The 14,904-nt window shown below is 38.7% G+C and overlaps 1 protein-coding gene across 19 annotated transcripts in view; it reads right to left on the bottom strand.

The window, feature by feature from the left end:
• The window catches only part of CD200 (CD200 molecule), a 30,632-nt gene extending 18,715 nt beyond the window's left edge, over positions 1-11,917 (bottom strand). For 2 of the 19 annotated variants that reach the window (XM_009199973.2, XM_017955131.2), the window contains exons 1-2: positions 11,665-11,917; positions 3,652-3,733 (exon numbers count right to left, since the gene is read on the bottom strand). In XM_009199973.2, coding sequence (XP_009198237.1) covers positions 3,652-3,733; positions 11,665-11,676 — 94 coding nt within the window. In that variant the 5' untranslated portion in view covers positions 11,677-11,917. Of the gene's footprint in view, positions 1-3,600; positions 3,734-8,901; positions 10,008-10,035; positions 10,054-11,664 lie in introns of those variants that run through there. The other 17 variants (XM_009199974.3, XM_017955124.1, XM_017955127.2 and 14 more) reach the window with 14 other exon arrangements.
• Between the last annotated feature and the right edge of the window lie 2,987 nt (positions 11,918-14,904).

Here is a 14,904-nt window from a genome sequence, read left to right as displayed (position 1 = left end):
CAACAATCTCGTCCATGCTTGCGCAAGTAGAAGCAAAGAGCAGGAAAAGGCCAAAGAATAACAGGCAGAGTGACCACTTTAAGTAAAGAAGATGGAGCAGCCCTATGCATTCCACACAAACACACACACATAACACATTCTACAAAGGAAGTGGGTGGAACAGAGGTGTCTGCCTCCAGGAAGCAAGAGTGTATATAGGAACATAGGTAAAGAGACGTATGGGACAATGTTCTGGAGGATCTTGAAGCTTTGGCACAAAAATAATAATTTACACACCCTCTGCTTTCACTAAATGCTATGGTGATAATTTCTTCCCCTCCTCAATATTAGCAACTCATATGATAATATATTATTTGATGGAAAATCTCAACATAAAAACAAATAGCCAAACTTTTCAGAAAGACAATACAAGGAAAGAGAAATAATAAACTTTACAAACCCAATAACTCATACAAAATGAATAAAGATATCATAAGAAAATAATTTGACATGAATACATGTGATATCGTAAGTGTAATAAAAGTGTAATAAAAGCATTATGAATAGTAGAAATTAGAGATATAGAAAATGAGAAATATAAAATTGCAACAGCTTGGCTGACTTAGCAAAACGGATGAAGAATTTTCCACTCTTCAGTAGAAGAGTAAATTAGTAAACAGTAAGAACAGGCTGTGAAATTCTTCTAGAATGTAGCACAAAGAGATAACAATATGGAAGGGATTAAGGAAAAATTCAATGAGTAGACTTAAATGTTCCAAAATCAGTTCAATAAGACTTCTAAAAGGAGAGGAAAAAAAAGGAAGACAAAAGCACTGCAAGAGGGAAAAAAAGTGTTTTTCAAAATTTTGAAAGGAACAATCTAAAATCAGATCTATTACATTAATCATAAATCTTTATGTACCTAACAACACAACTCTGAAATATATAAAGCAAAACTAATAGAATTACAAAGAAAAAGAATTAAATCCACAATCATACTGAGAACCTTCAATTTAGTATATTTAAACAATTATTAAAGCAAAAAAGTTAAACAGGAAATTTGAAAAACTGCCAGGTACAGTGGCTGATGCCTGTAATCCCGGTGCTTTGGGAAGCCAATGCAGAAGACTCACTTGAGGCCAGGAGTTCAAGATCAGCCTGGGCAAGAGATGAGACCCTTATCTCTATAAGAAATGTAAAAATAAGCAAGCCGTAGTGGCATGTACTTGTAGTCCCAGCTACTCAGGAGCATAGGACAGGAAGATTGCTTAAGTCCAGGGGTTCAAGGTTGTAGTGAGCAATGATCACACCACTGTACTCCAGCCTGGGTGACAAGGTAAGTCCATGTCACAAAGAAGATAAAAGTTGAAAAACAATATATATTCATATATACATTTTAGGTATTTAATATTATCAATGTTTTATATGTTTATATTATATACACTATATACTTTATATGTATGTAGATCTCTGGGTGTGTGTGTGTGTCTGTGTATAAATATAAATTTCTTCCCTTCTCCAATATTAGCAACTCATACTATGATAGATTATTTGATGGAAAATCTCAACATAATAACAAATAGGCAAACTTTTGAGAAAGTCAATACAATGAAAGAGAAATAATAAACTTTACAAACCCAGTAACTCATACTAAATGAATAAAAATAAGACACACACAGACACACACACACTTTACTCAAAGAAAGGATGTATAATCTTTTCAAAAAAACATAAAACATTCCTCCAAATTGAACTCAAAATAGGCTACAAAAAAGTTGCTACCCTATGTATGGCCTTGAACACTGTTCATAATACAATAAAATTAGAAATTTACATACTTCTTTTAAGTCTTAGGTACACCAGAAAGCATAGAAAAAATCATAAATTATTATAACTGAATGACAATGAAAACATACTATGTTAAAATTCTACAGAAATGGGTAAGACAGGCAGGGCGCAGTGGCTCACGCCTGTAATCCCAGCACTTTGAGAGGCTGAGGTGAGTGGATCACTTGAGGTCAGAAGTTTGAGACCAACCTGGTCAACAAAGTGAAACTCTGTTTCTACTAAAAATACATAAATTGGCCAGGTGTGGTGGCGGGCATCTGTAATCCCAGCTATTCAGGAGGCTGAGGCAGGAGAATTGCTAGAACCCGAGAGGCAGAGGTTGTAGTGAGCTGAGATTGTGCCACTGCACTCCAGCCTGGGTGACAGTGTGAAATTTTGTAGAAAGAAAGAAACAAAGAAAGAGAAAGAGAGAGAGAGAGAGAGAGAAAGGGAGCGAGGGAGGAAGGGAGGGAGGGAGGGAGGGAGGGAGGGAGGGAGGGAAGGAAGGAAGGAAGGAAGGAAGGAAGGAAGGAAGGAAGGAAGACAGTTCTCAGAGAAACATATTTAATTCTAGCAACATTTAATAGAAAAGAAGAGATACTGAAAAATGAATACACTTACTTCCAAACCTCCTACCCTCCCTTTCAAATATTGCAGTTAATTAATAAAGATAAAGACTCTAACTAATAAAATGTTACACAAAATGTAAACTTGATCACAAGCATCCAAACTTGTTTTTAAAGACTGATAATATGGATAAAATGTTGCCAAGTATAAGCAGAAAAAAAAAGAAGACCGAGCAAACAAACAACTCCCCAATAATATCAGGGAATGAAAGATGGGTATAACAAATACAGGCTGGACCCCTGAGTATTGCATAATTCAAAACTAAAAATGATGTGTACTCTTGGAAGATGTGAAAAGTTCTGGGAAACTATCTGTTGCTAGGATTGAGGTTTCTTCAAAGTTTGTTGAGATTTTGCAGACCAGAGATTTGAAGAAATTATTACTTTTAGAAGGCAGAGTGAAAGGGGACTCAAAGCTAGAGTTCAACTCTTAGATGAGTTCTTTTTCTTTTTGATTATGGAAGAAATCATTTAGAGGAAGTTTACAATTCTTTGCTACTTCTATGGAATCTAATTTAGATTCCTCTGGTCAGTTGATAAGTCCTGTGATGAACGTTGTGGACCAGAGTTGGAGATGGGCATGAGCCCACCTGATCTTCACCAGCATCACCAGCATCAGCCACATCTGTGGAGGCTGATGCTGAGCAACATCACACTGCAAGTGATGAAAAGGCCAGTCGTAAAGTGAGTGTGGCCTCCCGAGGAACCGAGGAGGAAGAGCTAGGAACTTTGGTAGATAAGTAGATGGCACAGCCAAATTTGTTATACAACAGGTAATATGAGCCTATATAACTTCTATATTTCATTGCTTTCTACATTTTTCTGTAAAAAGGTAACACACCCAATTGTAAGGTTTACTGCCAGATTACTTTCCAAAAAGATTGAATTCAAGCATTCCTATATCTTTAAAAACACAGGAAATCATTTTTTGTAATTCAGTTCAGTAAGTGAAAAATGACATTTTAAAATAGAGGATATTTTTCATAAGTCTGTTTCATCTACTGTGGAAATGGCTTCTAAATATCAAAGCATGCTTCAACATTGAAAACAAAAATGTGGAAAGCAGAAAGAACCACTCTCACTCCTCCAGGCAGACTACATGTTTAAATAATTCATGCAGACAAATGGAACCAGCACAGCACAAACAATAGTGGCTAAATGTCTTCACCCCAGAAATTGTGTCTGCTGGGCTCCAAGCAGGGGAACTGAGCTTCTTTACCTTGTGCTGCGCACAGCACCACTGCTGCCATGCCCCAAACCAGGCTGTAGGTAGACAGATGACAGAAGGGCATCCTGATCACCTGAAGACAGAAAGCAAAGTACAGAAATGGGGGTTTGGATTTGGACAAAGCCAAGGAAGCTTCAAGCTAATCGCTATTTCAGGGAATGGTGTAGCTAAGTTTTTACCCCCCAGAGAACTTTGGTTTTGTGGGAGCAGAACTAGAGGTTATAAATGGAGGAAATAACAAAGCATGCTCAAGATATGAGGAGGGAAAAGCAGCAGCATGGCTCCAACACAATAGCAATCCCTGGCAATTTGGGGCCTTGCTCCTAAAGCCACCATTATCAAGAGCAAGGTCTCAAAGACATAGGATCACTTACAAACTGCCTTAAATAAATACAGAAAATGCTGAGAATACAAATGTTTGATAGCATCCACTTCCCCAAAAATCCACATCTGTTAATATTAAAAATGTAACTCAGCAGGCAACCACTTTTCAGGAACATTATTTGACTGCCTTGAATTTTGTTGAGGTTGATTTTAACTCTGCAAGTCTTATACATAAACTGCATGTTTTAAACACCAGCACTGGCTTTAATTTTTTCCTTCACTGCCTGATGTTCATGTGTCTGGGCAGAAATCCTTGACCTTCTTACAAATCATGAGAGGATTCAAGAGAATGTTATTCTGGGCATCACCCTTCGATAAAACGGTAAGTCAGGGTAGAGGCAGTTGAACTTTTCTCTGCAATAATGCCATGGATCCTTTCATTTGGTCTGTATGTATACTCATACTAAGGGGCAAAGGCAAGAAATGTAACTTTTTCCTATATTTTTTCTATATTTCTATTTTTCAGAATGGAAATGAGTAAAAAATATAACTTTTATCTGTTTTTAACTGAACTTTATTTTCATTTCATGTTACTATTCCAACTAGAGGTAAGAATTTACTTCCAATCAATGTCGCACAATCTCTGTCAATTCAGTCTCTCACCACCACAACACCTCATAATTGTCCCAATCTCCAGCATTGCATCTACATTCCTGGGGGTTCACAAAATGCCAAGCTATAAGACAGGACTACTAATCACTAATTACAACCATCTATTACGCTAGCATTTGCTAAAATGGCTGTGTTCCCCTCAAGTCATCACTGTCATTAGTTTGTGCAATTACTGCTCACAAGATGAGCTGGTGCTCGCTCATCTTCTTCCAGGCTGTCCCTGGGTTCCCCTTGTGCTGGATGAAAGGAAATTCTACAAGGCTTTCTGCCTAAATTCCCATTGAACATGTTTTACTGCTCACTTGCCATGATGGACAAGCATGCTGCTTCCTACAGTCTCTTTAGGGGACTGTGAGACACAGGTATTATTTTTTTCTTGGATCTCAACAACTACTTGCAGGTTCTATTTTGCAGTGTCCTGAACTTCCCTTGTCTGGGGCCTGGGCCCAGGTCCTTATTTTGGGAATGCAAACTGGTATCTGAGCATAGACATCAATCAGTCCCATTTTGCTGTCCCAGCCTAGAAAATATTTATCTCCCTCAACCAGAAAAGCTGGTTCCTCCATCACGCTGCATTCATCCAATCAACCCTTTCTAGCATGAACATTATATCCTTGGTCTTTTAGCATTTAGTGATTTGAAACTGGAATGCCAAGGCTCTTGGTATTGCAAAATTTTGGCTTTTGAAACTAAAATTTATTTTCTGCTTAGTATTCCTCCTGTAAGGCAATGGATACTTAACTGTCTGATTTGAAAGACCAGAGGACAAAAATAAAGTACTGGAATAAAAAACCACACCAGATGATACATTAAAATAATACTCCAACTTATATTTTGCATAAGGTTACTAAACCACTAACACTAACATTTATTGAACATTTATTATGTACTAGACACTGTTTTTAGCACTTGAGACAAAGTATTTCATCCAATATTTCATATAAATCTATATAGGAAGCACTATTATTATCATCATTTTCAAAATAAAGAATATGAGGCAGAGAGAAGTTAAGTAACTTGCCCAAGGTCACACAGCTATGAAGTGACAGAGAAGGGGTTTAAGCCCAGGCAGTCTGGTTTCAGAGTTCATAACCATAATTACCACACCATCTCGCCTCCTCTATGTATAAAGTTTTGTTGGTTTAAAAATTTTGACATGGCTGGGCGTGGTGGCTCACGCCTGTAATGCCAGCACTTTCGGGGGTCAAGGCAGGTGGATCATGAGGTCAGGAGATGGAGACCATCCTGGCTAACACACTGAAACTCCGTATCTACTAAAAATACAAAAAATTAGCCGGGTGTGGTGGCGGGTGCCTGTAGTCCCAGCTACTCAGGAGTCTGAGGCAGGAGAATGGCGTGAACCCAGGAGGTGGAGGTTGCAGTGAGCAGAGATCACATCACTGCACTTCACTTCAGCCTGAGCGACAGAGTGAGACTCCGTCTCAAAAAAAAAAAAATTGACGCATCATCACAAAAGTACGTTGTTATTGCTGTGACTAAATCATTGTTGTGATGAATGACCAAAGATATTCACACTGCAGTCCCTGCTTCACTGCCCTGCAACAATATGTTAAATTCAATTTTGAAGCTGTATTTAAAAAGCATTTAAACAGGTGTCCACAGAGCCAAGGAATCTCTGAAAGCCTTTGAGTCATTGTCTAGAAGCTCTGCTAGTAATAAAGCATGACCCCATCCGTCATTACCTGCAGCTCAGCACCTACAAACATGCTATCCAATCTCATGTCACTGTACTTGCCATCTTGCACACCAAGCTCCACTTCACCATTCTTTCAATAAGTTGAAATTACCAAGCTATTTCCTACATTAGTTCTTTTATCTTTTCTTCTGCCTAAGATGCTGTCAGTTGAATACAAAAATGAACGAATGATGAATAATTAAATTTATGAGTAACATCAAATTAATCATCATTTTACCCAAAAACAGCTACTCTTTTGGACTTTTATCTCCCAGGCACTCAAGTCATCCAGGATGCCTCATTTTTCCCCTACCTAGATATGTAATTAGTCACTATGCACATTAGATTCTCGCATGTGAAGTGTCTGTTCCTTGCTACCCATGTGAAGTGTCTGTTCCTTACCACCCTAGTTTCAGCTCATAACACTGGGTGTTTTGTGCAGTAGTCTTGTCTTCTATTGCAACTGAACTTTTGCCAATGTAGTTGGCCCACTGTATCTGTGGGTTGTGTATCCATGGATTCAGGTAACCACAGATGGAAAATATATTTTTTAAAAAAGCATCTGCACTGAACATATACAGATTCTTGTCATTATTGCCTAAATAATACAGCATAAGAACTATTTATATAGAATCTATATGGTATTAGGAATTATAAATAATTAAGAGATGAGTTTATAAATATGGGAAGATATGCATAGGTTATATGCAAATATTACAGTATTTCATATAAGGGACTTGCACCATCCACCAATTGGTATCTGTGAGGGTCTTGGAACAAAGCCCCCATGGATACCAAGGGACAACTGTACTTCTTTCATTTATTCTATTATTAATCATCTCTATTGAGTCTGACTTCATGCCAGGCACTATGGTAGGTGCTTTGGAGACAATGGTGGATAAGGCAGATATAGTCCCTAACTTAGTTTACTATCCAGCTAATGTATTTACACACTATCAACAGATTAATTTTCCTTAAATTCCTCTTTGCACAAGATGTCATCCTCTTCTACAGCTCCTAGCTATCTAGAGAAAATTGTTCAAAGTTCTTAGCCTATTTTCATTCTTGCAATTTCATTTCCATTGCCTTCCTATGTATCCCCTCCCTGCCAGCTAGCCTTTTCTACTTCTAAATGCACCACGCAATTTCCCGCCTTGGTATTTTTGCTTGAGCCATTCCTCCTACATGAAATGTCTTCCCCCTCACTTGTATTTATGTAAGGTCTTACTTTTATGAGCCTGATTACAGTCATCTTGCTATACAGATCCTCCTCTTCTGAAGCACTTTCTGTTTAGGTCTTTTGGAACTTTTAGTGCTCCAAAAAAATTCATGCCTCTTCCTCCAGGGCCAAAGGGGTCCTATCTCCCTTTGTCCCCCATGCCACAGCTTCCAGATCTTGTCTGAACACACCCATCTGCTTTCCAGTTTGAGAGAAGACAACTACTTCCCAAATAGACCCACCATATACCCTACACCCTGAGACCCTGCTTCCAGCATGCTTACTACCTGCCAACACCCCTCACCCGCCGCCACTCTCCCAGCTATCAATCTTTCATTCTCTCTTGTCAGTGAAAAAAATATATAATACTAAAGCAGACTTGACAATTTTGAAACTACTATTCTTTCTCAGACTGAGTTAAATTCCTGAGGTTGGGACATTGGCTGCTGGTTTCACCAGAAACAGTCTCTTGTTTGGCTCTGTGTATTCTTTCGTGGTATTTGGCAGTATGATCACAGTCTTCCATAAAGTGGTAGTCTCTCTGCGCCTGTCTCATTGGCCCCAAGAACCTCAATATCTACTGAATCCTGTTGCCTTAGTGGGATGCCCTGACCACTTTTTCCTTAATAAACCCATCATGGGCATCCCTTTCTCAAGTTATGTGTTTTTATCGGCTCCTGTTTAGCCCCATCTGTTGCTATTATAATTTGAAGCTTATTTCTAGACTATTGGACCATAATCACTTAAATGATCTTGCTTTAGAGTCAGGATGATTGTTAAAGGGTGGTATTCCACCTGTGGGAATCCCATCCCCTCATTCTCAGTGTTTGCCTTAACTAAGCCCTGTTTTTGCCATTCCTTTTAGATACAATGACTTCCCTGCTGGAGTTCATTTTCCTTAACACTCCAAGCTGTGTCTCTCTGTTTGCCTTTCAATTTCTCTGGGATTTTTATTGTCTTGTGATAGCCTTCTTCCTGTGGGCTCAGGAGCAGCGGGTGGGGGAACAGAGTTCTCAAGGATCTAAATATCTCCTCCTTTACCTACCACAAGGATTTCTCTTCCTTTTCCTGTCCAACGGGCGCCACTCAATTCTAATATCCTCCTACTCAATGGATTTGTTAATTTTAATTCTGGTCAATCATGCCCTTTTCTTTCCTTATGAAACAGCCATGACCTAAACTTAATGAGGGAAATTTCAAAAGGAAGTACCAAACCAATTCCAAATAACAGGTGTTTCACAAACATTAATCTTATATAATAAGCTTCATTTTTCCTCTAGCAAGAGAAGTTACTAACCAAGTCCCTTCATAGGTAGGGGTAGAAAATTACCTGGTAATCATTAATGGTGATCTTTCCTAGGAGTAGAGCTATAAGGAGAGGGCCCCCAATTGTCCTGGTCAGGGTCTGTGGTTGGAGATCAATCAGATGATAAAAATTGGAGCCAATATTGTCTCAGCTCTCTTGGGGACAACTTGTACCCTGGAGGTGGTTGTGTGTGTTGAGCACCAGAGCTGTCATCGTCTGGGTGAAGAGCCAGCATCATGTTAGGGACTGGCATGCTGGAAAAGGGCTCTTCTTCAGCACCCTCTCTAATTGCCAGAGACAGGGAGTCTCCATCACTATCGTGTTCCTGTGATGGATCTTTCAGGATAGATGTCTTAGAAGGAATGATGTCTCACCTCCCCATGGCCTATCCCAACTGCTACCACATACCTGAGTGTCTTCTTGTCTTCAGCTAGAGAGAACCAGTCACTTAGACTCTCATCCCAGACCCCATGCAGTGGCATCATAGTACACAGTGATACTGATCTTTGTGACATAAGTTGCTTTTTCTTTACATCTCTAAGGCTACAGAGAATTCAAGATTATATCATCTGAAGGTGCCATTAGGACAAATTATTCTTTGCAGATAGATTTTATTATTCGATACCCAAGCATACCATAAGCATGCTATGCCTTCCTTGTGACTTCTCTTCCTGTCTTCACAGGTCTAAGACTAATAACATAGTTACTGCTTTTTGAGAAATCCAAGATGATTCAGCTTCCTGAACACATACTCACAGTCTACAAAGACCTGCTCACCCTGCCCATTCACTGCTGGGCATTATACTCACAAAGGCTTTGGTTTGAAATGAGCAGAGATAACTCGATAATTTTCTCAGTATTACTGAGACTGTTCCATCCTATATAATTATCTAGGAAAGTCAGAAAAAATCAGGCCAAATGTTTCCTCAGGCTCCATTGCCAGTGCCCACCCAACACATTTTGTTTTATTTTCAGCTAAGGCAATTGTGGAGACAGATACTGGCATTCCAATTCTATGTGATATTTTTTTCAACCATTAGGCTTCTCTCTGACGTGGAAATCCAGGCTCTAGCAGAGGCCATGATGAAGAATGCAGAACGCACAAGTTCTCATAGAGAAAATCTGTGTTTTAGGACGAGAGAGAAAGCAGATACATACCAAACCACATATCACGGACTGGGAGCCAGCAATGTTAAGAAACAAAAACACAGTGATTGAGGCAAAGGAAATCGGAAGGAAAGCCTTACTCTTAAATAGATACGTATTTTTATTTTACAGGTTTTTTTTCTTGAGTCCATGCAGAATAACTGAAAAGATGACCAATCTGAAAACAACAGTGTTTATATATTTACAGGGAGGTGACCTGGGCTAAAACAAATACTAGATTTGTGAGCAAAACAAATCATTTTACCTCTCTGAGACTCCGGAAGAGTAACAGTACCAATCTAATGGTTAAAAAGACTAAACGAAGCAGTATATAAAGCTCCTAGAATACTGCTGGTACAAATAAGCACTAAATAAATGTTGTTCTTATCTCAGAGTTATTATGAGAATTAGACAATTAAAGCACTTAGTATAGAGCCCAGGTTATGGTAAACGCCAATACGTGTTAGATAGCCAAAAAATATTAATCGATCAAATAACATAGGGGGAACTACAGTCCTGAAAACAAAGAAGCCCACTTATAACCCTTGCCATGCAGTCCAGGGTTCACAAAAACCTGGGTCTTACCAGACAGCTGCCCACCTGGCAGCTACATTACCCCTATTCCCCCTATTCATGCCTCTTCCTCAGCAAGTTTCTATGTCCAAATCCACATGATCCCACATGTAGTCACAAGGACTTGGAAATATTAGCCTTTCCGCCTGTTTATGTCTAAAATCAGGTAATAATTCATTTTTAGAAGGATAGTTATAAAGAAGATTAACAGCATCTAGCATAGCTCACAGACCACCATTCTCCTTTGTTAAGAAAGACAGTGAAATCATTGGCTATGTGGTCTTGCCAACAAACCATACATGAAAAAATTGTCTTGAGGCATTCATTGTATTTGGATTTTTATACCAATACCATTGTATTTGGATTTCATATACCAATAGGGTATATGAAAACCACCTCCGTTTTTTGTCTTGTAAGCTGGTTCCGAATAAACAAAATGTCTGTTTCTCTAGATACCCGGGGTTAACCCTTCAAAGCATGGTGATCACAGAGCATTTCAGCTCTCTCAAGTGTAGCTTCAGCTTTAACGGATCCTTCATGGCTTCCCCCAGGCAAGGGCTAGGAGGGAGAAAGGGGCTAACAAAGAGACGCTGGAGCTCTCCCGGAGAGAGCGAGCCTGGAAATCTGTATCTCCGCCGCGGCTTTTGGTGCCAACATGGAACCAATACAGCATTTCTCATTCCCTTTTGGGGGCAGTTGAAAATAGGCTGTGCCTCCCCAGCTTTGGGAGCTGGAGCCAGTGAGCCGAGCCGAGCCCCCCGGAGGATGCGCCAGCGCGGATCAAGAGCCCCCGGAGCCCCGGCCTGGCGCATCTTTTTTTCAGGGAATTGGAATGGAGAATCCGGACGCCAGCAGCGGCCTGTAAACCACCCTTTGAGGCAAAATCCGCTAATCAGCAAGGTAAAGCGCTTAGAGAAAAGCGCTGCCATCAACACCACCGATAAAGTCCCCGGACCGGACTGTGGCGAGAGCCGAAGCTCCGCGCCTTCCACTCGCCGCCCGCCCCAGGGCCACCGGCTCCACATCGCCCACCCTGCGCCCTCCTTCCCAAGCCCCAGTCCCGCTCACCAGCCTCTCCATCCTCGCTCCTGGAGGCGCACGCGAGGTGGCTGACTGCGGATGTGCGCCTGGAGCTCTGCTTGGGAGGCGGGAGGAGCGTCACCTGTGAACCGCCGCACCTCCCGCCTCTTCCTCCTCTCTAGCCCCTCTTCACTGGCTTTCCCCCACGCCCTCACAGGAGCGGAGGCTGAATTAAGTGGTTTATATTCAGCGTTGCCTATTTTCACACATTTTTCCCTTTTCAAAGGTGACCACTGGGGAAACTGAGAAAGTGTTTGGAAAAAAAATTTTTTTTTTCCTGTTACCTGGACTGAGAAAGGAAATGAGGTGGGAGGTTGTGAGATCAATTGTTGAACTGTTAGCTCTTGATGTAATGGCAAAGGATTCAAGCTGAATTTAACCAATGGACTTTTTTTTTTTTTTTTTTTTAAGAAAAAACTTACATTCATTATTTTTAAATCCAGATTCAAATTATATATTTAAGCAATCAATTCCGTAATGATTTCACCTTTCGTGATGTGATCAATTCCTTAGTGAAGAGTTTCCTTCCACTTGCATTAATGATGAGGATTCTTTTTTATCTTCTCCTTCTCCTTCTCCTTCTTCTTCTTCTCCTTCTTCTTCTTCCTCCAGAGTTCTTGGCTCTTGAAAAAAAAAAAAAGGACAAAGAAAGCATCAAATGTTCACCTCCTGAAGCCTTTTGTTTTACTACTACCACCCTCTCATAAGGAGCTGGGACAAAGCTTTGGGGTTTTGTTTTTGCTTCTTTTTACAGACAAAGTCTCGCTCTGTTGTCCAAGCTGGAATGCAGTGGTGTGCGATCATAACTCACTCCTGGGCTCAAGGGATCCTCTCACTTCAGCCTCTAAGGAGCTAGAATGATAGATGTGCAGCCACTATGCCCAGTTTTTTTTTTTTTTTTTTTTCTTCCAGACATGGGGTGTTGTGTTGCCCAGGCTGGCCTGAAATTCCTAGTCTCAGATGATCCTTCTGCCTCCACCTCCCAAAGCAGTGGGATTACAGGCATGAACCACTGCACCTGACCTATTCTCCTACTTCTAACACCATAGACTAGGCTCACCTGATTTTGAATTTTATATGAAAGGCATCATAGCATATGTCTTCACTTGTGTCTGGGTTTTTTACTCAACAGTAGATTTTAAAAATCCATCCATGTTATTGCCTGTAGTGTGGCTTATTCATTCTCATTGATGTATAGTACCCTATTCTATAAATACTGTATATTACAATTTATTTATCTATTCTTCTATTAATGAACATTTCTTTGTTTTTCAAATTGGAGGCATTTTTCACAGTGGTGCTATAAACATTCTTATACATGTCTTTTCATAAGCATATGTATATCATTCTATTACATGTATTTTTCCCATATATTTTCCTATCACTTTATTTTTAACCTTCCTCTATTAGAGAAATATTAACTGCGCACTTGGAAAAAAACTTCTCCCACCTTGGTCTCCCAAAGTACTGGGATTACAGGTGTGAGTCACTGCACCCAGACTTAACCTATTTGTGTGTTGTAATTATTGATATAATAGGACTTTTAAATTGTTTATATTTCATTTTAGTATATTTTCTTCTGTCTTATCTTTCTTTAGGCTAAATATTCTTTTGCTACATTAAGAGTTATATTTTATTATTCTGCTGTTTTCTTGTAACTTACTAAGGACAATACATATGCATTTTTTAAGTCAATTTCTTAAATTTCCCAACACGTATACCTTAGCATAATTCTCCTCACCTCTCATAATCTTATTTTCTAATTTTTTTAAATAAAATCTTACATTTATTATTTTAAAATCCAGATTCAAATTATGTAGTTAAGCAATCAATTTCATAATGGTTGATGCCAGGAGTTCAAGATCATACTGGGCAACATAGTGAGACCCCTGTCTCTACCAAAAAATAAAAATAAATTACCTGGACATGGTGACACATGCTTGTAGTCTCAGCTAATCAGGAGGCTGAGATGGGAGGATTGCTTAAGCTCAGGAGGTTGAGGCTGAAGTGAGCCATGATCAAGACATTGCACTCTAGCCTGGGTGATGCAGTGAAACCCTATTTAAAAAAAAAAAAAAAAACAAAAGCTTAAAAACAACATTTTTAGGTTAAAAGAGACTTGGGACACAGAAAGGTGAACAAAAGGGGAAAAACTCCCAGCCATAATGAAGCATAAACATTGTATTAAAGAAATTTGCTTACATAATTTAAAATTATTGGACAGATTTAAAGGAGCACTTAGAATTAATATATCACCTTAACTATACCAGATGTCAATATTGAGTAAAAGAAGCAAACAAGGAACTCAACAAAATGAGAAGGAGAATATAATAAAACTAAAGGCAGAAGTCAATAAAAAGGAACACAAATAGAATACATATAAATTTTTTTCTAGAGATTAATTGATCAACCTGGTGGCATGTAACACTCAGAAAATTATTTCTGTAATACAGAGTAACAATATAGAATGAAAAGGGAAAACTAATACTGATGCAACAAATAGCAAAAATAACAAAACAATATTGTGAACAGTCATATGAAAACTTATACAAAACGAATAAATTTCTGAAAGTGGCAAATTGGCCACAAAACTTTAAAAATTAAATAGGCCAATAACTTAGTAAGCAAGTAAATCCAAATCAAAGACTTGCTTTGCAAAATAAATAAATAAATAAATAAATAACAGACCTGCAGGATTGTTGAGGAATAGATCTGTCTTATTCATGTCCAAAAGGGAGAACTATAAAATTACTGAGATCTTTCTTTGAGGCTAGAGTTATTTTAATTTTAAAGCCAGGAAAGGATGATACAAGAAAATAAAATTATAGCCTTCTTTTACTTATAAATATAAAGCAGAACAATTTCCAAAATGGCTTAACATTAGAAAACTGTCAATATAATTTATCATATTAGTAAATTGCTATGAAAAATTCATGATTATCTCAACAAGTACCAATAAATTATTTCTTAAGTTCAACAACATATTTATCATAAAATCAAAGAAGATAGGAATAAGAAAATATTTCCTAACCTTGATAATATGCTTAGCGGTCATACTGCAGCAAATATCATATTTAACTGTAAGGAAATTTTAGACATGGTCTTTTAAATCGGAAACAAGAAAAAGATAACTGTTATTGCAGGTATTAAATATAAAAAGAGGTGTTGATTGGAAAGAAAGAAGCAAAACTGTCATTAGTTGTAAGAAAGATAATCAACTTCATGAAA

The sequence above is a fragment of the Papio anubis genome, chromosome 2 (genome assembly GCF_008728515.1).
Source record: "Papio anubis isolate 15944 chromosome 2, Panubis1.0, whole genome shotgun sequence".
In the NCBI taxonomy this organism is placed as follows: Eukaryota; Metazoa; Chordata; class Mammalia; order Primates; family Cercopithecidae; genus Papio; species Papio anubis.
The sequence above is the reverse complement of the archived record's forward strand: the minus strand, read 5'-3'. Positions and strand labels throughout refer to the sequence as shown.